This window comes from Dama dama, chromosome 11, assembly GCF_033118175.1.
Source record: "Dama dama isolate Ldn47 chromosome 11, ASM3311817v1, whole genome shotgun sequence".
Lineage (NCBI taxonomy): Eukaryota > Metazoa > Chordata > Mammalia > Artiodactyla > Cervidae > Dama > Dama dama.
In genome coordinates, this window is record NC_083691.1 from 60,038,833 (window position 1) to 60,063,234 (window position 24,402).

General features: G+C 46.6%; 1 protein-coding gene across 6 annotated transcripts in view; it reads left to right on the forward strand.

Moving 5' to 3' along the window:
* The window catches only part of CCDC138 (coiled-coil domain containing 138), a 33,772-nt gene that overhangs the window by 6,093 nt on the left and 3,277 nt on the right, over positions 1-24,402 (forward strand). Inside the window, exons 6-13 of one of the 6 annotated variants that reach the window (XM_061155361.1) lie at positions 272-430; positions 2,373-2,492; positions 10,178-10,255; positions 10,363-10,470; positions 12,050-12,214; positions 15,209-15,325; positions 18,203-18,395; positions 20,247-20,423. In XM_061155361.1, the coding sequence (XP_061011344.1) occupies positions 272-430; positions 2,373-2,492; positions 10,178-10,255; positions 10,363-10,470; positions 12,050-12,214; positions 15,209-15,325; positions 18,203-18,395; positions 20,247-20,423 (1,117 nt within the window). Of the gene's footprint in view, positions 1-271; positions 431-1,380; positions 1,467-2,372; positions 2,493-10,177; positions 10,256-10,362; positions 10,471-12,049; positions 12,215-13,529; positions 13,709-15,208; positions 15,326-18,202; positions 18,396-20,246; positions 20,424-24,402 lie in introns of those variants that run through there. The other 5 variants (XM_061155362.1, XM_061155365.1, XR_009694748.1 and 2 more) reach the window with 5 other exon arrangements.

Below are 24,402 nucleotides of genomic sequence, written 5' to 3' on the forward strand. Positions count from 1 at the left end.
AGGGGAATGTTGGAGGGGCTCCTCTGCAGGTGTGAGGCGTTCTTCCCAGGGACGATGGGGAGGCGGGAGGGAGAGTGGGGGGTGTCCCCATGGTGCTCCCCTTGTCTGCACCCTGGATTCTCTCAGGTCTTCATGCTGGAGTCTCCTAGCTGATCCCGTCATTGGTGGCCTGCAGGGTTCCCGCGTGCTGTATGGTCGTTGCTCTGCACTCCCCTGGCTGATGCTCAGTTGAGTGAGCTTCCCGGAGTGCTGACCCTGTCCTTCCTCACAGTGTGAGACTGCAGCCCAGCAGGAATTCGCTGAGGAACTTCAGAAGCGAGAACGTTTTCTGGTTGAGAGGGAAGAGCTGCTCTTCAGACATGAAGGTGCCTTGAGTGAGGTGAAAGACGTCAGAGAAGAGGTCCTCATGAGGTTCCAGATCATGAAGGAGGTGAGCGTGGCACTGACTGCAGAGTCCGGTTGCAACAGTCCTCTGGGCGTCGCTCATCTTCTGTAGACCTGGGATCCTAGCATAGCCTCTGGAAGCCTGATAGTACTGTGCCCAGCTGGGTTCAGTCTGTGTCTTGTCACGTTCACTCAGTTCCCAGAGCCTTTGCTGTTGTTGTGAAGCCTGTGTGCTGCAGGCACCACTGGGGGCCTGAGGCTGGGCTTCTCAGCCTTTGCTGTGATGCTCTGGGTCCCTAAGATGCCTGTGGGGTATTGGGCAGGGGTGGGGTTGGGCTTGTTGTCAACTGAGCTCCTGTCTCTGCCCCTTGCTTTCGCCAGCTCAGGGCTGAGCTGGATTTAAGCACATCCGTGGCTCATGGATCCCCTCTTCCTGTTCCCAGGCCTGGAAAGCAAAGCCATTTCTCTGCAATTAGCAGGGCCAGGGCCTGCCCTGGGGCAAGGCCACTGGAGAAATGGGGAAACAGAGCCCCTTGAGGGCTGTTTGCCCAGGTTTTTCCTCCTTTCTGCAACTCCCTGCTTGTTTCCCTTTGACTTTCCTTAGTAGTTGCTTTCTGTGTTTTTTGTGTGGCTTTAGTTGTGATCAGTAAGAGAAGCGGAGCTCAGTGGGCTTATCCTTCTGGAAAAGGAACCCGTGTCAAATGGTCTTAATATCTTCTGGAGGTGGAAAATTTGTGCAGTTGAGAATGTTAATATTACTTTTAAAATAAGTGTTGTCTTTGTGGTCATGTCTGAGTTATTTAAGGAGTTGTTTATCGTAATCATAAAACTTCATACAGCCGATTTTTTTTTTTTTTAACGACTTTGGATTTTCCGTGCACTCCATCTTCATTTCAGCCTTGGTTCTTTCTCTCTGGATTTGTCTGTTTGCTGCTTATAGAAGTATAAAGCTCACTGTTTTATTTTAGTGGGACCTGGATGATTACTTGGAAGAAGGAAATCAGTTTCTTGATTTCCTATGGAAATTTACTTGTTTTAATACATTATGAGTAAATCTGAGAGTAAAAAGTGAAAGAAACTATGTAAGTATTCACAAATCTAAAACGTGCTCTTATTTAAATATAATTATGGGGAAATTGATTTTAATATTTATAAAACTGGTTAAGGAAAGTCATTGTTTGGGGCTCAGGAAATTTTATTGTGTGTTTAAGTTTTCTGAGATGTACACCAATTTTAGCTAATTTATGAGAACAGTTCTATGTGTGGAATATTTCTTCTCCAGAGGGCTAATTTAAACCTTAAATTTTAATTCACAAAGCTATGAATAATTAACTAGCCTCCTGAAAGGATCAGAACTCCTTTATCATTCCATGATGTCAGAAATTATTTCAGTGAGTTTCTGTTGGAGATTTTTCTGAGCAGGACCGAAAATAGCCTTAATGCTACTTAAATTGTATAATATGTTTTAATAGGTATTTAACATATATTTTTAATGCTTTGTTATTAAGTTGCTTGATTATCCAGTTTTTATAAATTACTTGCAGTGTCAGCCATTATGCTTAAATATACTGATTAAAGTCCTTGTGATTCAAGGAGTTATAATTTTTTTTAAAGCCTATTTTTATTTATTTCCTGTAATTTTCTATATTTGTTTTGGCTGCGCTGGGTCTTGGTTGCTGTGCGGGGTTTTCTCTAGTTGTGACGAGCGGGACTACTCTCTAGTTGGAGTGTGCAGGAGGCTTCTCATTGCAGTGACTTCTCACTGTGGAGCACAGACCTAGAGCACAGGCTCAGTAGTTGTGGTGGAAGGGCTTTTGTTGCTCTGAGGCATGTAGGATCTTCCCACATCTGGAATTGAACCCGTGTCTTCTGCATTGGCAGACAGATTCTTTACTGAGCCACCAGGGAAGTCCCAGGGAGTTGTAATTTTTATCTAACTTATGTTCAGTAGCATTAGTGACATTAAATCTCTATTTTTTCCCTCCTAGCAACATGATGCAGAAGTTGGGCACTTAACTGAAGTTCTTAAAGAGAGAAATAAGGAAAGCAAAAGGCTAAGGTCTTCCTTTGATGCATTGAAAGGATTGAATGATAGCTTAAAGAAACAGGTAAGACCTAGTTTATCTGTGTTAGATTATGAGACATTCTCAGAAATGTATAGATTAACCAGTTCGAGTCAGAATCTTAGAGCATATTCTGTGTAGAGAAAACCTTGATTATCATCTTTATTTGTTAGCTTTATTATAAAATACTTCTGAATTTAAAATAGTTAAGCTAGCTCTTGGTTTCTCATCATGTGTTCTGCCAACTAGCTGAGCTATTTGACAACTTGGAATTTTTCAAACTGTTAAGAACAGTGACTAGATTAAAAACAAGGAAAAGAAAACCCGCTAACCTGGGGACTTCAGGTGCTGAGTTGTAGCTTTGCACTGTTCTTGAACCGGCTGTTACACACCACTGTGTATTTTTGGAGGGTCTCTTGTGTGTGGATCCTGTGCTGGGAGCACAAGCTCATGCCCACTGCCTCACCCTGCACTGCACTATGTATGCATGCAGAGCTGTGGCAAGCTCACGCCCACCACATCACACTGCTGTGCACTGTTATATATGCAGAGCTGCGGCGAGCTCACGCCCACCACATCACACTGCACTGCACTGTTATATATGCAGAGCTGCGGCGAGCTCACGCCCACCACATCACACTGCTGTGCACTGTTATATATGCAGAGCTGCGGCGAGCTCACGCCCACCACATCACACTGCTGTGCACTGTTATATATGCAGAGCTGCGGCGAGCTCACACCCACCACATCACACTGCTGTGCACTGTTATATATGCAGAGCTGCGGCGAGCTCACGCCCACTGCATCACACTGCACTGCACTGTTATATATGCAGAGCTGCGGCGAGCTCACACCCACCACATCACACTGCTGTGCACTGTTATATATGCAGAGCTGCGGCGAGCTCACGCCCACCACATCACACTGCTGTGCACTGTTATATATGCAGAGCTGCGGCGAGCTCACACCCACCACATCACACTGCTGTGCACTGTTATATATGCAGAGCTGCGGCGAGCTCACGCCCACCACATCACACTGCTGTGCACTGTTATATATGCAGAGCTGCGGCGAGCTCACGCCCACCACATCACACTGCTGTGCACTGTTATATATGCAGAGCTGCGGCGAGCTCACGCCCACCGCATCACACTGCTGTGCACTGTTATATATGCAGAGCTGCGGCGAGCTCACGCCCACCGCGTCACACTGCTGTGCACTGTTATATATGCAGAGCTGCGGCGAGCTCACACCCACCGCGTCACACTGCACTGCACTGTTATATATGCAGAGCTGCGGCGAGCTCACGCCCACCGCATCACACTGCACTGCACTGTTATATATGCAGAGCTGCGGCGAGCTCACACCCACCACATCACACTGCACTGCACTGTTATATATGCAGAGCTGCGGCGAGCTCACACCCACCGCGTCACACTGCTGTGCACTGTTATATATGCAGAGCTGCGGCGAGCTCACGCCCACCACATCACACTGCACTGCACTGTTATATATGCAGAGCTGCGGCGAGCTCACGCCCACCACATCACACTGCTGTGCACTGTTATATATGCAGAGCTGCGGCGAGCTCACACCCACCACATCACACTGCTGTGCACTGTTATATATGCAGAGCTGCGGCGAGCTCACACCCACCGCATCACACTGCTGTGCACTGTTATATATGCAGAGCTGCGGCGAGCTCACACCCACCACATCACACTGCTGTGCACTGTTATATATGCAGAGCTGCGGCGAGCTCACACCCACCACATCACACTGCTGTGCACTGTTATATATGCAGAGCTGCGGCGAGCTCACACCCACCACATCACACTGCTGTGCACTGTTATATATGCAGAGCTGCGGCGAGCTCACGCCCACCACATCACACTGCTGTGCACTGTTATATATGCAGAGCTGCGGCGAGCTCACACCCACCACATCACACTGCACTGCACTGTTATATATGCAGAGCTGCGGCGAGCTCACACCCACCGCGTCACACTGCTGTGCACTGTTATATATGCAGAGCTGCGGCGAGCTCACACCCACCGCGTCACACTGCACTGCACTGTTATATATGCAGAGCTGCGGCGAGCTCACGCCCACCACATCACACTGCCGTGCACTGTTATATATGCAGAGCTGCGGCGAGCTCACGCCCACCACATCACACTGCTGTGCACTGTTATATATGCAGAGCTGCGGCGAGCTCACGCCCACCACATCACACTGCACTGCACTGTTATATATGCAGAGCTGCGGCGAGCTCACACCCACCGCGTCACACTGCACTGCACTGTTATATATGCAGAGCTGCGGCGAGCTCACGCCCACCACATCACACTGCCGTGCACTGTTATATATGCAGAGCTGCGGCGAGCTCACACCCACCACATCACACTGCTGTGCACTGTTATATATGCAGAGCTGCGGCGAGCTCACACCCACCGCATCACACTGCACTGCACTGTTATATATGCAGAGCTGCGGCGAGCTCACACCCACCGCGTCACACTGCACTGCACTGTTATATATGCAGAGCTGGGGCGAGCTCACGCCCACCACATCACACTGCTGTGCACTGTTATATATGCAGAGCTGCGGCGAGCTCACGCCCACCACATCACACTGCTGTGCACTGTTATATATGCAGAGCTGCGGCGAGCTCACGCCCACCGCATCACACTGCTGTGCACTGTTATATATGCAGAGCTGCGGCGAGCTCACGCCCACCGCGTCACACTGCTGTGCACTGTTATATATGCAGAGCTGCGGCGAGCTCACGCCCACCACATCACACTGCACTGCACTGTTATATATGCAGAGCTGCGGCGAGCTCACACCCACCGCGTCACACTGCTGTGCACTGTTATATATGCAGAGCTGCGGCGAGCTCACGCCCACCACATCACACTGCTGTGCACTGTTATATATGCAGAGCTGCGGCGAGCTCACACCCACCACATCACACTGCTGTGCACTGTTAAATGCAGAGCTGCGGCGAGCTCACGCCCACCGCATCACACTGCTGTGCACTGTTATATATGCAGAGCTGCGGCGAGCTCACACCCACCGCGTCACACTGCACTGCACTGTTATATATGCAGAGCTGCGGCGAGCTCACGCCCACCACATCACACTGCCGTGCACTGTTATATATGCAGAGCTGCGGCGAGCTCACACCCACCACATCACACTGCTGTGCACTGTTATATATGCAGAGCTGCGGCGAGCTCACACCCACCGCATCACACTGCACTGCACTGTTATATATGCAGAGCTGCGGCGAGCTCACACCCACCGCGTCACACTGCACTGCACTGTTATATATGCAGAGCTGCGGCGAGCTCACGCCCACCACATCACACTGCCGTGCACTGTTATATATGCAGAGCTGCGGCGAGCTCACACCCACCACATCACACTGCTGTGCACTGTTATATATGCAGAGCTGCGGCGAGCTCACACCCACCGCATCACACTGCACTGCACTGTTATATATGCAGAGCTGCGGCGAGCTCACACCCACCGCGTCACACTGCACTGCACTGTTATATATGCAGAGCTGGGGCGAGCTCACGCCCACCACATCACACTGCTGTGCACTGTTACATATGCAGAGCTGCGGCGAGCTCACACCCACCACATCACACTGCTGTGCACTGTTATATATGCAGAGCTGCGGCGAGCTCACACCCACCACATCACACTGCACTGCACTGTTATATATGCAGAGCTGCGGCGAGCTCACGCCCACCACATCACACTGCTGTGCACTGTTATATATGCAGAGCTGCGGCGAGCTCACGCCCACCACATCACACTGCTGTGCACTGTTATATATGCAGAGCTGCGGCGAGCTCACACCCACCACATCACACTGCACTGCACTGTTATATATGCAGAGCTGCGGCGAGCTCACACCCACCGCGTCACACTGCTGTGCACTGTTATATATGCAGAGCTGCGGCGAGCTCACGCCCACTGCATCACACTGCACTGCACTGTTATATATGCAGAGCTGCGGCGAGCTCACACCCACCGCATCACACTGCACTGCACTGTTATATATGCAGAGCTGCGGCGAGCTCACACCCACCACATCACACTGCTGTGCACTGTTATATATGCAGAGCTGCGGCGAGCTCACGCCCACCACATCACACTGCACTGCACTGTTATATATGCAGAGCTGCGGCGAGCTCACACCCACCACATCACACTGCTGTGCACTGTTATATATGCAGAGCTGCGGCGAGCTCACACCCACCACATCACACTGCACTGCACTGTTATATATGCAGAGCTGCGGCGAGCTCACACCCACCGCGTCACACTGCTGTGCACTGTTATATATGCAGAGCTGCGGCGAGCTCACGCCCACCACATCACACTGCACTGCACTGTTATATATGCAGAGCTGCGGCGAGCTCACACCCACCACATCACACTGCTGTGCACTGTTATATATGCAGAGCTGCGGCGAGCTCACACCCACCACATCACACTGCTGTGCACTGTTATATATGCAGAGCTGCGGCGAGCTCACACCCACCACATCACACTGCACTGCACTGTTATATATGCAGAGCTGCGGCGAGCTCACACCCACCACATCACACTGCTGTGCACTGTTATATATGCAGAGCTGCGGCGAGCTCACGCCCACCACATCACACTGCTGTGCACTGTTATATATGCAGAGCTGCGGCGAGCTCACGCCCACCACATCACACTGCACTGCACTGTTATATATGCAGAGCTGCGGCGAGCTCACACCCACCACATCACACTGCTGTGCACTGTTATATATGCAGAGCTGCGGCGAGCTCACGCCCACCACATCACACTGCTGTGCACTGTTATATATGCAGAGCTGCGGCGAGCTCACACCCACCACATCACACTGCACTGCACTGTTATATATGCAGAGCTGCGGCGAGCTCACACCCACCGCGTCACACTGCTGTGCACTGTTATATATGCAGAGCTGCGGCGAGCTCACACCCACCGCATCACACTGCACTGCACTGTTATATATGCAGAGCTGCGGCGAGCTCACGCCCACCACATCACACTGCACTGCACTGTTATATATGCAGAGCTGCGGCGAGCTCACGCCCACCACATCACACTGCTGTGCACTGTTATATATGCAGAGCTGCGGCGAGCTCACGCCCACCGCATCACACTGCACTGCACTGTTATATATGCAGAGCTGCAGCGAGCTCACGCCCACCGCATCACACTGCACTGCACTGTGTGTGGAGGGCTGTGGCGAGCTCACACCCACTGTGTCACATTGCACTGCACTATGTGGGTCACTGTGTCGGATATGCAGAGCTGTGAGTCAGCTCAGTGCTCAATCATACTCAGGTTGCACCAGGTTCTTGCTAGTTGTATTTTTTTTTTTTTTGCTCCCCTTTGCCAGTTTTGCTTGAAATATATGGAAGTGAAGGGCTTTGTGGAGAGGGACAGGAGAGTGATGGTGTGTTTGTGGGGAGGGAAGCATGGATGAGCACAAACAGGTGAACCTCAGCATTTTAGCAGCTGAGTCCCTGGGTGGGGAACTTTATGGATTCCAGCAGGGGGCTGAATGTGGACTCTGAAGCGTTTGCACCTGGAACTCTTGGCCAGCTGTGTGTTCTTCTCTGTCTCTCTGATTTCTGTAGTCCCCACTTGTTATAACCTTTCTCCATGGCAGTGATAACCAGGTCCCCCAGTTCTTGCTGGCTCTGATTCTTTGTCTTTTCTGAACTATCTGCCCTCCCGCAGTGAGAGTGTGACCTTGACCCACTTTGTCTGGAGCCCTCTCATCCTTGGAGAGACTGTGTTCTCCCATTGCAATCTTGTCTCGCTCTCTCGAGAAACGTTTCTGATTGCTAGCATAGGTGCGTTGTTGCCCGTACCTGGCTCTCAGGTGACTATGATCCTGATCGTTCAGCATGTGTTTGGTGACTTGTAGTGACTGGGGTGGATGTGTGCGTTGCTAAGGGGTGGAGCCTGTTTATATGCATGGTAAATGGTTGGACACTTCGCCTGAGAGGCGCAGAGAACGTAGTGAAAAAGTTAACATGGGAGTTCCGAAAGTACTTGGTGAGATAGAGAGGCAGAATGTGAAAGGATAATATCCACAAGTTGGTGACGCCTATGAGCCCACAGGTTTTAAGAAATTCTGTTAACCCTAAGGAGGATAAATGTTGAGGAACACCATACTGGTACGCTGTTTTAAGATGTGAAAACTTTAGTCAAAGATAAAATCAGAGACAAATAAGGCACCTTACCTTCAAAGAAAGAGCAGTAAGACTCCTGGAGGAAATATCACAGACCTGATTAACCTAAAAGAGAAAGGCTCTCTTTGCTGTCATAGGAGGCCAGGCAGAACCTTGAATCTAAACCTGTCAGCACGACAAGAAAAATGCTGCCAGTCTCCAGATGAGTATAGATGCAAAAATTTGAATATCAACAAGTTGAATCTAGAGCTACCTAAAAAGTATAATGTCATTGAGTGGATTTATCTGAGGAATACAGGAGTCATTTATCATTTGAAAATTAACACATCATCTGATAAAAGGAGAAGAATCATAATTCTTTGATTTAAAATTCAGCACCAACTCAAGACAATAACTAGGAATAGAAGAGAACTTAATTTTCATAGAGTATCTACAAAAAGAAACAGTCCCGACAACACTCACACTTAACGTAAGTTACTGAAATCTTTTCCCTCTGAGATCAGAACAAGGAAGGTGCTCGCTGTTCCTGATTCTGGGGAACTTTGAACTGACGTCCTGGTCTGTGTAGCAAGGAGCAGTCAGGATTGGGAAGGAAGAACTGAGAATTATCCTCTGATGACATGATTATGCACAGATGTAGTCAGTGTCCAGACGAGCATACAGATAAGTTACTAGAATTAAACAAATTCAGGAGACTCTTAAGATATGGGTTCAGTAAAAGTGGGGACGTATGTATACGTATGGCTGATTCATGTTGATGTTTGGCAGAAACCAACACAATTCTGTAAAGCATTTATCCTTCGATTAAAAAGATAAATTTAAATAAATTTTTTTAAAAAGCAAGTGTATTTCTGCATATCAACAGTAACCAGATAGTGTTTATTGAAAGATGCTATGGATAGTAGCGTCAAGAAGCGTTGGCTGTGCAGGAGTAAACCTAAGAGATCATACATGCACAGAACACACAAAATGTGCAAAACATGATTTAGAAAGCAACTAAAGAGGATAAAAAAAATAAAAAGCAATTAAAGAGGATAAAAAAATAAAAAGCAATTAAAGAGGATGGAAAGAAGTGTAAGGCTGTGTTGTATGCAGGGTAGGAGACCCACTATGGTGAAGAAGGCACTTTTTCTGAGTTACACAGACATTAACTCCAGTCCCAGTAATTCACTACACTGTTACATAGTTTGTGCATTTTCTCGTATGTACATTATAGTTCAGTAGAAAATTCAGAAAAAGGACGTTCCCTGTTAAAATGTCTTCATTTAAGATGTTAGGAGACTTGCACATTTTTCATAGAATGAAGTAAACTTTCTAGAAACTCTTGATGTTTTAGGGCCCAGTGGTAGTTTTTGCTGTGATCTTTAATTGTGGGTGCTACTTCTGTGTGTCGTGTTGCCTGGTGGTAGCCCAGATAAGATGTATCCTGGGAAAACTTCAGTAGGAAATCAGCTTGAGGTTTCTATTGAAATGTCTATTCTCCTGTTTTAGTTGAATGAAGTGAGTGAAGAAAACAGGAAGTTGGAGGTTCAGGCCAAAAGAGTTCAAGCTCGCTTAGACAATTTACAGGTAAGGAACCTGCTCTGCTCTTGAGACACAAGTGAAATCTGAAATGACTGCCTTGGTCTCACTTCTGATACCATTTTTCTTTAATTCATGGATACATGCTGTCACAGAGGAAGTACGAGTTCATGACAATACAGAGACTGAAAGGCAATCCCCAGGCCACTCATGAAGCAAAAAGTTTAAAGCAGGAAAAAGTACCAGCTTCAAAACCTTGTAAGGTATGGTTGAAAATTTCTCTACTGCAAAGCCAGGACATTTTTCTCTTTGTTCTTTTTTTTTTTTTCAGTTTATCAAACATTCTTTTTGTTACGGAAGTATTCACCATAATAATTTCTTTGTAGAGAAGTATCATATTTCAGATATGCTTTTGTTTGTAAAAACAGAGCAAAATATTCAGCTGCTAAGAATATCAGTGTACAGGGCTCTTTGTGGAAATGTGTTCCCATCCCTCTTGGAAGTAAAGCCAAGACTGGAATTTCTGCGTCATAAGGTACATGTAGGTTTAACTGCTGGGGTGGCCGCCAGTTTTCCAGAGTGGTCATGTTATTTGTACCATTGCTGGCAGCCTGTTCTATTGCACCATAGCTTCGTCCATATTTGATGTTTCCAATCCTTTTTATTTTCATCTTTCCAGTGGGTGGTAGTGATATCTCACTGCAGACTTGCCTGGACCCCACACTCCACTCCCAAAAGGGCTGACCCAACCTGTTGCTGCCTCCTGGTGCCCCAAACCCTCTATCTGCCACAGACAGGCTGTGTGCAGAGGGCTTAGTGGTTGGAAGAGGTCCTATTTTACTCCCCCACCCCTTTTTCCTGCTACATAGTTTCCATGTTTTATTAAATAGGATGCTAGTTGTGAAAAAAAATTTTAATTAAAAACATTAAAGTAGAAAAATTGGAGAGTCATACTCAGGTACTCAAGATGATTGTAGTTTTCATCAAAAGTTCCTATTTGAAGAAAATTGAAAAAGTTAAAGATTACTCTTGTTCAGAATAATGTAACTTTGTTTTCCTTCATCTCTTTCTGTTTTTGTGGATTGCTGTCTGCTGAACTATGCCTTTTTTATTACTTTGCTCTTGTACTTCTCTGTCTAAAGTTAAATCTGGCATAGTTCCCTGTTTAAGTCACACGTGTGATAAATGTCGACTTAAAATGATTAAAAGTGGTTTGAAGGAACGTAGAAGTCAGTTGAGTTGAATTTATACTGGTTTTTTATGGCATTTGGTTCTTATTTTCTTCCCATTTGTGTAGACTCTCAAAGAACAGGGTTTCCAGGAAAATTTTTCATATCCGTTTTATAGAATGGTACAACATAAAGAAAAACAGCTTTTGGGAGAGGAAGATAAAAAGTTCCATGGTGGAAATTATTTAGCTTTTAAAACCTTTAAATTTAAAAAAAAAATAATAATAAAACCTTTAAATTTGTTAAAATCTTAGGTATGGTGGTTCATGCCCTTGAATTAAGGCCAATTTTGCTTTTCTTTATTATCAAACTTGGATAAAGAATTTTAATGAAAATTCTCTCTCTTGGTAATAAGGTACAGTTCTTTCAATGTCCTTATTGTGGTGGGTTTCCCCTCTTCTGTAAGCCAGCATTTAACATGTGTCTGATGTTAACTGGAGAGATTTGATTCGGAATTTCTTCCATTTGGAGAAGCTTTGCAATCCAATGCGTGTTTTACGGAAGCAGTTTAGATAAATTATTCCATAATCACTTAACAAATGTAAAACTTGCCTTTGAAGTTTTAGCAAGCTATGAATTGAAATAAATGCTTGCTTTAATTTTTTGCTTATAGGTATCACTTAATGGACAAGTTTATGAACTTTTAACTGTCTTCATGGACTGGATTTCAGATCAGCACCTTAGCAAATTGAAAAATGAAGAATCTGGAATGGATGGTGAAAAGCCACTACCCATATTTGCTTCTCAGAGAACTGATATTCAGGAGAAGTGTGTAAAGGTTTGTTTTTAATTTGAAAAATAATATGACTCAGTAGAGACATGGAGAATGAAAAAAGGAAGCCTGTGGTATATTTTGCAGGACAAAAAATATTGAAAGTATTTTTGATAGAAAGTTGATCATACCAACAGTCAGTTGTAAAAAGACTCATTTTAGACTTAATCCACATGAATTCCTATGTGTATTTTTATAACATGATGGGAATTTCCTTTTAAAAGAAGACCAGGAATTAAAAACCTACTCCAGAAAATGGCGAAATAATTATAGAGTTAGGCAGGTAATCAGTGATATGAACAATTCCTGATAATGCATCTTTTTAGGATTCACATCTCACTAAAATAATTTTATTTTGCCTTTTGTCATGAAAGAACAAACAGTATTTTCAAGAGGCTTCTCATTATCAAAGACAAATGACCATTTTCTTAAATTACAAACATTAATTTGGATATGATACTCATGATTTCCAGTCAGTATAAATTGTCACTAGAGGTTGACTGTTGCATTCTACAAGAAATACATTAAAAACTCTGAAGAGTGGATATCTGAGGTTGGTTGTTTGACTTAAAGAATTTTTACATACAGGACATGGTTTCATTTTAGGAAATTATTTCCAGTTTCCATCCTTACCTAAAAAGTTTCTTCTGAAGGCCTTTTGTGCTGGGCAGGATAATGGCCCTGGAGATATTGATACCCTAAGCCCTGGAGCCCGTGGATGTTACATCACTTTGCCAAAGTAAATTAAAGTTACTTATCCACTGACCTCCAAGTGGAGATCAGCCCACTTGTTGTTCAGTCACTCAGTTGTGTCCAACTCTTTGCAACCCCATGGACTGCAGCACACCAGGCTTCCCTGTCCATCACCATCTCCCAGCACTTGTTCAAACTCATGTCCACTGAGTTGGTGATGTCATCCAACCATGTCGTCTTCTGTTGTCCCCCTCTCCTCCTGCCTTCCATGTTTCCCAGCATCATGGTCTTTTCTAATGAGTCGGCTCTTTGCATCAGGTGGCCCAAGTGTTGGAGCTTTGGTTAAAGTGGTGATTAACCCAGGTGATTAACCCACAGATCACTTCAGACACAAGAGGCTACTGTAGAGTAGGTCAGAGGCTCACTCACCCTCAGCCGTGAAGGCGGAGAAGGAAGGAGGAGAGTCATAACCAGGCTGGGGTGACCACCTGCTAACAGCTAGCTGACCAGGGAACTAGACCTCCAGCCACAGCCCAAGGGAGCACCAGGTTCTTGTCATCTTCGAATAAGGATTATTTATTAACTTGTTCTGGATGCACACCTTTGAAGTGAAATATTAATTGTTCAGTCATGTCAGATTCTTTGCGACTCTTTGGACTGCAGCCCACTAGGCTCCTCCATCCAAGGGATTTTCCAGGCAAGAACACTGGAGTGGGTTGCCATTTCCTGCTCCAGAGGAACTTCCCAACCTAGGAATTGAACCCTGGTCTCCTCTGTCTCCTGCATTGCAGGCAGATTCTTTACTCGGTAAGCCATTGGGGAAGCCAGTACAGAAGTATGCAACTTTGCGTACTTGGGACTTGGTAGGACTTGGTGATGAATCCTGTACTTTTGCGGGGTCTCAGGGTTGGCTCCCAGCTCTTGATTTTGCACTGGGATGCATGTTGGCAGCATTCACTCCAGGTAGGAAACCCACAAGATCTGGGTTTGCACCTCTGTCCTCTGGCTGGATAGTTTTAGGCAACGGAGCTGGAAACTATCGGGCTTGTGTCTGGTGGGCGTTGCCACGGGGATGGAGCTCTGCAGAGACTTCTGAACTGGGTGTGGATGCGGGAGGCGTGAGTCCTGATTGGCTGATGCTGAGTTGAGGCTCCAGTACTCCGGGACCAGGTGACTGAGGACCAGCCAGTAGGGGGCCCTGAAAGTGAGCAGAGAGGTGGAGGAGCTGGGTCTCAGAAGTCAGAGAGAGGGTATCAGGGGTTGGGGTCGCGGAATAGAGGTGGTTGATGCATGGGGAGGGTGTCCCAGAGCTGCTGTCAGAGGTCTGGTGTGTCTTTATTATCCTGTCTGTGGTCCAGTTACATATGATTTTACATCCTTGCTTTTATTAAATTTTTATCGTTAGTTAATATTTTCTGTTCATCATCTCTAGTCCACTGAGTAAGCTATCCACTTGACCTAGCTGTTTCCCTTTGTTAGGCCATTAAGTCACTTCCATTTTTTTCAAATCAGTGTAACAGTATTTTTGTGTGAGAGCTTTTGGAAGGTTTTATTTTAGGTAATTTTCTTAAGCTGTTATAGCAGAAGTGGGATTATTTCCTCAGAGGCTTAGAGTATATCTCTGTGGTCTTAGACTTTCAACAAAATAACATACTGTTGAGTCAACGTTCATATTTATCTTTTTTTAAAATTATTTTATTTATTTAAAATTTATTTATTTATTTATTTAAAATTATTTGTAAATTATTTTTACAAATTAACATTAAAATGTTTATGAAAGACATATAAAGAGGAAAGTGACTATCTTTCCAGTTACTGAAATCTCACTGTTAATACTTTTTAAAAACATCTTATCTCTCCCAATACAAATTCAGTACAGAGGTATTTTATATAAATGGGCTCTTATTACACTTTTGAAACCTGGTTTTATCACCTCAGACTATGCTATGGCAATAAAGATGTCATTATCAGTTAATGGTTATACATGTACTGTAAGTTTATGCTGTAATCCATGGGATCACAAAGAGTCAGACACAACTTAGCACCTGAAGAACAACAAAAGATTCAGATGTGTGGTTGTGTAGATTAATCTTAAAATCTTAGGTGTGCTATTGGTGGGTCAAGGAAATATATATGTAATATCTCAAATGTGTGTTTCCTTATTGTATTGCATTTAATTTTAAAGTAGAGATTGTTTTGAGAACTCTTCTCTTCTCTTCTCTTGGAAAAATAATTTTTGGAAAACTGATAATTAATTTCAAATGTCTGAAAACTGTGTGTTCATATTTTCCATCATTTCATCTTTAGCTTTTGCCTCTGATGACAGAGCAGCTGCAGTGGTTGCCCTTTGTGAATGCCAGGCTTCACGAGCCTTACGTGAGGTTTATCTACTGGTCTCTAAGGCAGCTCGATGCCGGGACTCAGGTAACTGTGAATCAGTCAATCTGCAGGGAAAGCTGTGTTCAGTATGGCGTGGCTCCCGCTCTTGCTCTGTCTCAGGCTTCCCTGTGCATTCTCTTCACGTTACAGGACTTTTCCTGCCTCCCTTGTGTCGTTCACCACTTACTCTTCTTTCTCCTTCTCTTTCCTCTTTCTCAGTGCAGTGGGTCATTGTTTGTGAGCTTCAGAATTGTATAATGAGTTTCACTGTGTTAGGTTATTATTGAAACTAATGCTTCCCCCTGCCCTGTTATTTAATTTATGGTTTCTCATATTCTTGAAGGTAATAGAAATTGATTTTTTGTGCTTATATCAATAAACACACACTAGCTAAATGGTACTATGATTGTTAGGATAAGCTAATCAAAGAGGGAGAGTTACTCCAGCGTCATGTAAATGAAGGGTGTGTGTTACCAGCTCACATAGGGTTGTTTAATCCAAATGTGAGGTGTGTGTGTACCTGTTTGTGCTGTGAATTATAGTAGGTTTGTAAAATTTTTATTTCCCCAGTTAGAATTGGTACATCCTGACACAGGTTTCATTCAGTTGAAAATGGGGAAGAAACGAAGCCTTGCTGGGGTAGTTTCCTCTTGGCCCCTCAGCCCTTAGGATGAGGGGGCTTAAGCTGCTCCTTGCAGGGCTGATGGTTATGTAGCCGGATGGCTGAGGTTTAGGAAAATACCTTTCCTGAGGAAATCCTAAATATTTTGCCATCATGGTAAACAAGTGCTTGAGCATGTGTGTGGGGGAGCATGTGAACATGTGCACCCACACACTTAATATCATCTGAATGTATTGGTTGTAAGCTTGTAACAAAAGAAAGTTACATAAAATGATCAAGTCTTTTCAAAGTCACTGTGACTTTATTGTTTGTGTGATGGTTTCTGAGAAAGGTTGGCTGAATTCTCGCTTTCAGCCATCAAAGGCTAGACTCAGTACTGAGTGAGACTTTGTCTTCCTTCCTGAATAGTCTTCTCATTCTTCCTGAGACAGTTCATGCTGCCCTGTCTCCAACGTGGACTCGGCTGCTCCGTGTGCTTTGGGGTGGGGCTGCCAGCTGCACGGCTTTCTGCTGAGAAGTATTGTTCTCACCCGCGAATTGCTAAACACTTACTGATGGGTTTTTAATAATTTAGTTTTAATAGTTGTCAAAGTACAAGTACATTAATTCAGCTTTTTATTTTGAGGAAATTATAGATTCTCTGTGGTCATAAGAAATAATAGATACGTTGTGTCCATCTCCCGAGGGTGACGCAGTGCAGAACAGGTACAATGTCACCGTCAGGGCCTCGGTCAGGTGACAGAACAGTCCCGTCTCCCTCCAGAGCCTCACGTTGCTCTTCTCATATGTAGACATCAAGTTTTAGAGCAGCACTGAGCGGGGAGATTTCCCAGGTACCCTGCCCTACACCTGCACCCCCCCCCCCCATCAGCATCCCTGCCAGACAGAATCTTCTTCACAGTCAACGTCCTGCGTGGATGTGCCGTCATCCACCAACATCTTGGTGGTGTGTGTTCTGTGGGTTTTGACAAATGTATTGGAGCCTTTAACCATTGTTACACTATCACACCATATAGTTTGATATAAAATTTGATGCAAAAAAATTAAAATTTGATACAAAAAAAATAATTTGTCTTAAAAATCCTCTGTGCTGTGCCTGTTCTCCCCCACTGCACCTGGTCCATTTACTGCCTGGGTAGTCCTGCCTTTTCCAGAATGTCACGGAGCTGGGGTGACACAGTGCGTGCCCTTTTAACATGGGCTTCTCCCACATCATCATATGTATTAAGGCTCCTGCGTGCCTTTCCATGGCCTAATAGCTCTTTTCAGCTCTGGATACTGTTCTACTGTCTGGAGACCACTGTTTATCCATCACCTACTGACAGACATGTTGTTTGCTTCCAAGATTTGGCAGCTCTGAGTAGAGTTGCTGTCACATCCACAGGCAGGTTTTTGTGTGGATGTAAGTTTTCGGCTCCTTCAGGAGCTGAAATATCAGGGAGCGTGGTTATTGGCTAAGAGGATGCTTTGTTGTTTAAGAAGCTGAAGCCTGTCTTTCAAGAGGCTGCCCTCTCTGGTCCCCCAGCAGTGCTGAGGGTACCTGTTGCCCCCACGGGCTGACCAGCATTTGGTGGTGTCGGGGTTTGGGGCGTCAGCCCTCCCCGTCGTGTGGGGTGTTACTCCACAGGGGTTTCACCCTGATGACATGTGCGGTGCTACTTCTTGTGTCTGCCTGGCATCTGTGTGTCGTCTTGGCTGCGGTGTCCGGGTCATCTGTGCTTTTTTAATTGGGCTGTGTTCTCTTACTGCTGAGTCTCTAGAACTCTATCGGTATTTGGGTAACAGTCTTTCAGATATGTCTTTTACACATGTTTTCTCCCCCGTCTCTGGCTTGTCCTCTTATTCTCTTGACAGTGCTTTCACAGAGCAGGAGGTTTTGATTTTAACGAAGTCCAGCTTACCAGGTATTTTTGACAGATCGTGCGGTGGGTGTTATATCTGCAGGTGATCACATACCTGAGGTGTTGTCGTGTCTTCCTGGAGACCTCACCCTCCATCACTACGTGGTGCCCCTCCTTTCCCTCATAACTGCCTGCTCTGAAGCCTCTTTGAGGCTGAGAACTGCTCCAGCCTCTCGGTCACTTGTCAGCCTGGTGTGTGTTCTTTGTCCATTCCCTTTTCATCTCTGTGTGTCTGCAGAGTGGGTTTCTTGTATTCTGCTTTTCAATCCTCTGTATTTTCAGCTCCATTGAATTTTTTTTAGTTAGCTTATTTTTAGTTCATATATTTGATTGTAGTATTTAAAATATCTATTTCCTGACCATGGATAAGTGTACTGCAAGAGTTCATATTTTTAACAGCACTCGACCATGACAACCACACTGAGGAGGTTGGGTGAAGACATATTCAGAGGAGTGGTGACGAAGGGTGTTCAGGACGCAGCCTTAGAGCACTCAGTGGAGAGTCGACCAAGGACAGCTGCCTTCTTCAAGAGCACCAGCTTGCCCCTGAGATTCGTGTCCACTTTAATTGTCCTCAAAACAGTCACTCAAGGTAAGCCTTCAGATTGTCCACAGTGAAGCAGTTCTTACATAGTTACACATTTTACTTTTTCAGAACGGACTAGTGTGCTGTTTCGTGCTGGGGGCCCAGTATCTCCTAGAATGAAGTTGAGAAGGTCAATGGTGGGTTGGCTTGTTGCCCTCCAGGGCCTTTACTGATGCGCCTGGATCCTGTGTCCACAGCAGCCTTTGCTGCCACCTGCCTCACAGAACCTACACAGCATGAAGAGTGCGCCTTTACAGATCCACTGGGACAACGCTTGGTGGGCCGGAGCCCGAGGGCCAATGAGGCCCAGCACTTATTTCTGTGAATAGAGTTTAGTTGAACACATGTATGTTAATCTGCCTCCCATGGCCTCTTGACTGCTTTTCCTCATAACAGCAGAGCTCAGTAGCTAGCGACAGAGAGCGCCCGCCTACCAGACAGTGCGTCTGTCTTTGTTCTCTTCTTCCTTGTGGTTATGGTCCCCAGAGTTGTATCAGAAGGGGTAGTGGCTGTCTGAGATGTGTGTGAGAAGCCCAGACCAGAGTTCACCATGTATCAACATACATGGTCACATCATCAGAGACACAGTGATGTTCGTTGCTGGTAATACGAATGGGAAGAAGAGGTAAGCAGGAAGGATTCGGTGCCTCCTCCCCAACTCTGTGCAGTCCAGTATTGGACACGCTGTCCCTGGCACTGGCCTCAAACACGTGGGAATGGACATGGAAACAAATAGTGAAAACTGGTGACTTGGGGATGGTCCCTGCAGGTCAGACAGTCAGGGGCACTGGCAGAGAGAAGTGCTGCTGCCATGTGCTACGGTCTGAATGTTTGTCCCTCTGACAGTTCACTTGGGGACCCTACTCCCAGGGAGGTGGTGTCAGGAGACTGGCCTTCGAGGGGTGCTCAGGTCATGGGGATGGCGCCCTGATGAACAAGACCCCACAGAGCTCATGACTAGAGTGTTAACTATTCTGATCATCGGTAATAAGGAACAATAATGAGCGAGGAAAGAGATACTATTCACGTAAGCAAAGCAGAATCTGTGAAATGTGGACCTTGCTGTAACATGGTGTCAGTAAAACCTCATCCACTGTGAAACATAACAGGATGTAAGTACAGAGTTTGTAAGTAACGGTGAGTGCCCAGGTCAGGGAAGGGTTATCGCTGGAGTGTCAGGGCAGAAATCAAGGACTTCTGTTCTTCACGAGCGTCTGCATAGACATGAATCTGGTGTGGGTTTGACACTTTGTGTTAACTCTTCGTGCACTATCTGCATATTATCTGACCTCAGGTCCATCCTGCGGTCAGGATGGTCAGGCCCCCCAGCCATTCCTCCTGATGGAGGTATCACAGGCAACCCAACCAGGTTGGTCTCCTGATCTCTGGGAGTGGCTCCCATTTGGTCTTGATCTGGAGGCAGAAACCCTCGTTTTTATAAAAGTTACATTTTGAAACAGGTCGATGGGAGCAGCAGTAGCAAGAAACTTCGTCTCAGAAGCATCTGTCGAGGTGGCGGCAGTGATGCTGCTCACAGGTGGCGGCAGGCAGTAGTCATGATCAGACTGCTGAATATTGACTGTTTTCCTTGATATAAAGAAGGAGTGGTGTTCATTGTAATTTCAGTGTTAAACAGGGAATTTCTGAGTGAAGTTTACCCTGTCGTAATGTACCATCTCCTCCCATTTCAGTCCTGACAGCTGAGTGAAGGGCAGTGTCTGAATTCAGCCCGTCTCATCTGATCCTTTGGTTTCTCCTTTTCTCTTGTGATTGCGGCCGAATTGGGGTTCCCTTCCTGCCATGTCTGTGACCTGCTGGGCTAACGATGCGGTCATTGTCTGATGCCCTGTCTTCCAGCTGACTTCCTGGCACAGGCATTTGACTCGCTATGTCTGGACCTGCAGGCGGACGAGGGGAAGAGCCTGTTCCTGCAGCTGCAGGCAGTGCCAGTGGTGCTGAGCCACCTGAAGCTGTCCAGCCGGGGGCTGCTGCCCAGCGTGATGGACAGCCTGCTGCAGATGACCGTGGAATCCAGTGAGTCTCACATCCAATAGCGGGAGGGAGGGGGGAGTCCAGAAAGTGTCGTTCCCAGTGAGGGTGGTGGTGTGCGTCTCTTCTCAACGTGCAGCTGTGTTGTGTCGGGCACAGCGGAGTCACAGGGTCAGCAGTGCCGAGCAGAGTTCTGGAGCCTCCCCCTTTGTCCACCTGTCCCCCAGCTTTCCCAGGGCCTCAGTGTGAAGACACGCTCGTTTTCCAAACCCTTCTCTGTTCCTCATGTCTGTTGTCCAGCAGAGCAGCCATGTCCTCCTGGTGACTGGGAGGGAGCAACCCCACCTGCAGGGCACATGGGGACCTGGCCTCCTCCCGTGAGACCCCCACAGCCTCCCTGCGTCTCTGATGCTCGAGTGCATGAAGCAGTGTGGTCAGTGGGGTTTTCCTCTCAGCGATGGCCCTGGTGAGTAGGACCGGCTCTTACTCGCTGGTGGGGGCTCCTCCCCAGCCCAGCCGGGACTCTTATGGGCTTCGCCTGCCTTGTTCTTCAGACCCCAGGGAAGCCCCTCAACTTGCGGGAAGCTGCCGTTTTACTTCAGTGCTTCTTTCCACTCTCAGTTTCTCATCTTCCGTGCACGGCACTTCTCATTGTGCCTCGAGAACGTGGAACCACAGCCAGGAAGCCCACGCTCTGTGTGGGCGCCAGCAAGCAAGGGCAGGTCCCTGGTGGCCAGCTGTCCCTCCAACCTCCCTGGATGTGGTCTGTGCGCCTGTTTCCCCACAGCGGTCCTGCAAGGAGGCCCTGGGGAGAGCCGGGGCCTGGCGGGTCAGCTGGCTTCTCCTGGACTCACTGCTGGGCTGAGGCGGAGCTTGGACTTGAACCCAGGGCTGTGGGTTGGGGAGGGGCTCTGCCACACACTCCCCACCCTGGGCTGCTTCCTCCTGCCCCAGGGGGGACAGCCTCCGCTGACCGAGTTTATTCATGTTCATCTCTTGACTGTCACTGTTTAAAAGATCAGACTGCCCACTGGAGTCTAACTCTTAACTACCTGAGCGGTGATGGTGACGTCGTAGCTCTTGACTGGCTGATATCAGGTCTGCAGCAGCAGTGCAAAATTAGTAACTGAGACACAGACTCAAGGTTATTTCCAACAAGTGTCGCAGGATTTTTTTCAGTAAGGAAAGCAAAACTCCTGTCAGGTGTAAATGTCTTTGAGCAGAGACAAAGCCATCTGAGTGTCTGACAGACGAAGTCGCCGGGTAGCCAGAGGGCACCGTGGTTCAAGCTCAGAAGTACTGGGGGCCTACAGCACCCGTGCGGGAGACCACGTCTGGTGCCTCATGCACAGCCCAGCGCCTCTGTCCCAGCCGCCCTCACCCTCTCTTGCTCTTCTCGTCCCGTGGGGTAAACAACTGCTCCTGAGGCTGCTCTATGGGAGTTGTTCTGACAGAGAGGTGGGACCCAGCAAACCGGGAGTGATGTAACTTTGAGGGTTGCTGACTGAGGTGTGTGTATTTGTTGGATGCATTTTCCATTTTTAGCAAAAACCCAATGCCTGGTACTAGCCAACAAAATTTGTTGAAGGGATAAATGAATCATAGATCAAAATACAGCAAATACTTCTCTACTGTTGGTTTTGTTTTTTTTTTTTAGGTTTGAGGTAGGAAACTCATTTCAGCATATTGTTGTTTAGTTGCTCAGTCATGTCTGACTCTTTGTGACCCTAAGGATTGTATCCTGCCAGACTCCTCCATCCATGGGATTCTCCAGGCAAGAATACTGGAGTGGGTTGCCATTCCCTTCTCCGGGGGATCTTCTCAACCCAGGGCTTGAACCCACACCTGCGTTGCAGGTAGACTCTACTTCTGAGCCACTGGGGAAGCCCTCTTTTACCATATAACTGTTTAGGAAGAATTGTTGGAAAAGAAATCGTGATAGCTCTGGTCTGCAGCTCTTGGGCTTTGGTGGCCAGTGTATGCAGTGCTGTGGTTTGGGCCTTGGGTCTGCCACTCTGCTGAATGGGGCCTCCTCAGTGCCCGTCTGGGGCTCTGGACCCAAGGGCCTGGGAAGTGCTGCCAGTGGCTAGGTTATGCCTGGTGATATCCACCTGGGGGTCAGTGTAGAAACGGCCTGAGACTGCGAGATGACTCCACAGTTGTTTCATGTCTGTTAAATCCCACAGTAATTTAAAACATTGGGCATATATTCTGTATGTTTGTTTTATTTCGTCTTCTAGTGTTTTTAGCAGCATTGTAAAATGGTAAACTGAGACACATTGTAACTTGAAAAGTTTATTTGAGCAAACGGCGTTTCCAGGGGGCTTGGTGGGGCCTCGGGCAGAGGTTTTTGTGGACCAGACTCAGAAGTAGAGAAACTTTGTGATTGTCTGTCTACTCTGTAGTGCTCACTTTAGCTGGCTGTTGGGTTCATCATTCTGGAGTCTTGTGTCTCAGATTCAAGTTGAGTTCTAGTTTGTCTAGTGGGCTGTGACTGAGGGACCTGAGCCACCCAATTTGGTGGTCACCTTGTTTCATGACTGTTGTTGTGTATTTGGGGGACGGTGGTGTATTCCCGGAAGACCGGTCCTTGGTACAGACATGGAGAAGCAGTAGGAGCTCTGTGTGTGTCCAGGGTCCCCTGTCCATCCGCTGCAGGTCATCGTTGCCATCCCAACCTACCTCCCACCAAGTGTGAGAAGTACCAGGAACTGTGTGGGCAGAGTTCTCTGAAAGCCGCTGGGCCACGCTTCCGTGAGTTTGAACGAAGGTCTGTGCGTTGCTCTACCTGAGCGTGTGTTGTGAGCACAATGTTATTTTCAGATTGAGGGCTTCTGATTATATGTTTTGCGCGTGAATATAAATCAGACAATAATTGAGCAGTGTGCTTTTAGAAAATTACTCTGTAGTTTCTTTTTTTCTTCTGTCATTGGTGAAAGCTGTCACTCACTTACCTGGGCTTAGCTCTGTAAGAGCATGAGTTTCACTGTCTCTTGAAGAACTTTGCTTTTCTTGTCAGATGTAGTTTAAATAAAATGATTTAAGTTTGTATTTGTATCATTAGTTTATTCTCTTTTGTGCTTTAGAAACCATCTTGTGCTACCGTTTAACACCTGAATGGGACAATGTATTTGAGTATGTTTTTTAGATCTTGTTTTTCTTTTTTAAGTAGTTTATTATTATGAAAGTAATAGAAGTTGGGAAACTGGCCAAAAAGCCAAAAGTCCTACTATCCAAAAATAGGTACATTCACAAGCCTATTGTGAATTGTGCTTTTGCAAGTACTTCTTTTTTTTTAACATACTGAATGTGTGTGGAAACCTTGCCTTGAACAGATCTTCCGGCACCATTTCTCCAGCAGCATTTGCTCCCTTCATATCTCTCTGTCACATTTTGATCATTCTCTTGGTGTTTCAAACCTTTTCATTATTACTGTGTGTGTTACAGTGATCTGTGACTTGATGTTACTCTTGTCATGGTTTGGGGCAGGAGAGCGGGGGGTGGGGGCAGCCCGTGAACTTAATAATGTTGTGTGTGTTCTGCCAGCATCACTGACTGCAGTTCCCCCATCTCTTTCCTGGGGCCTCCCTGCTCCCTGACACACAGTATTGAAATTAGGCTAATTAATACCCCTGCAGTGGCCTCGAGAGTTCATGTGAGAGGAAAAGTACTCCTCTCTCACTTAAAATGGAAAGCTAGACGTGATTAAAGTCAGTGAGAAAGGTGGGTCAAGAGCAAAGACAGGCCTGCAGCTGGGGTTCTTCCACTACAGCTGTTAGCCGAGCTGTGAATGCAAAGGAAAAGTTCTTGAAGGAAATTAAAGGCGCTGCTTAGTGAACACACAAATGACAAGAGAGCGACAGAGCTTTATTGTTGATGTGGAGAAAATCTCAGTGTCTGGATAGAAGATCAGCCTAGCCACAGCACTCCCTGAAGACAACATCTAATCCAGGGCAGGGCTAGATTCACAGTGCTCCGTGAAGCTGCAGGTGCTTGTCCAGAGATTTGGCTGAGAGAATTCATG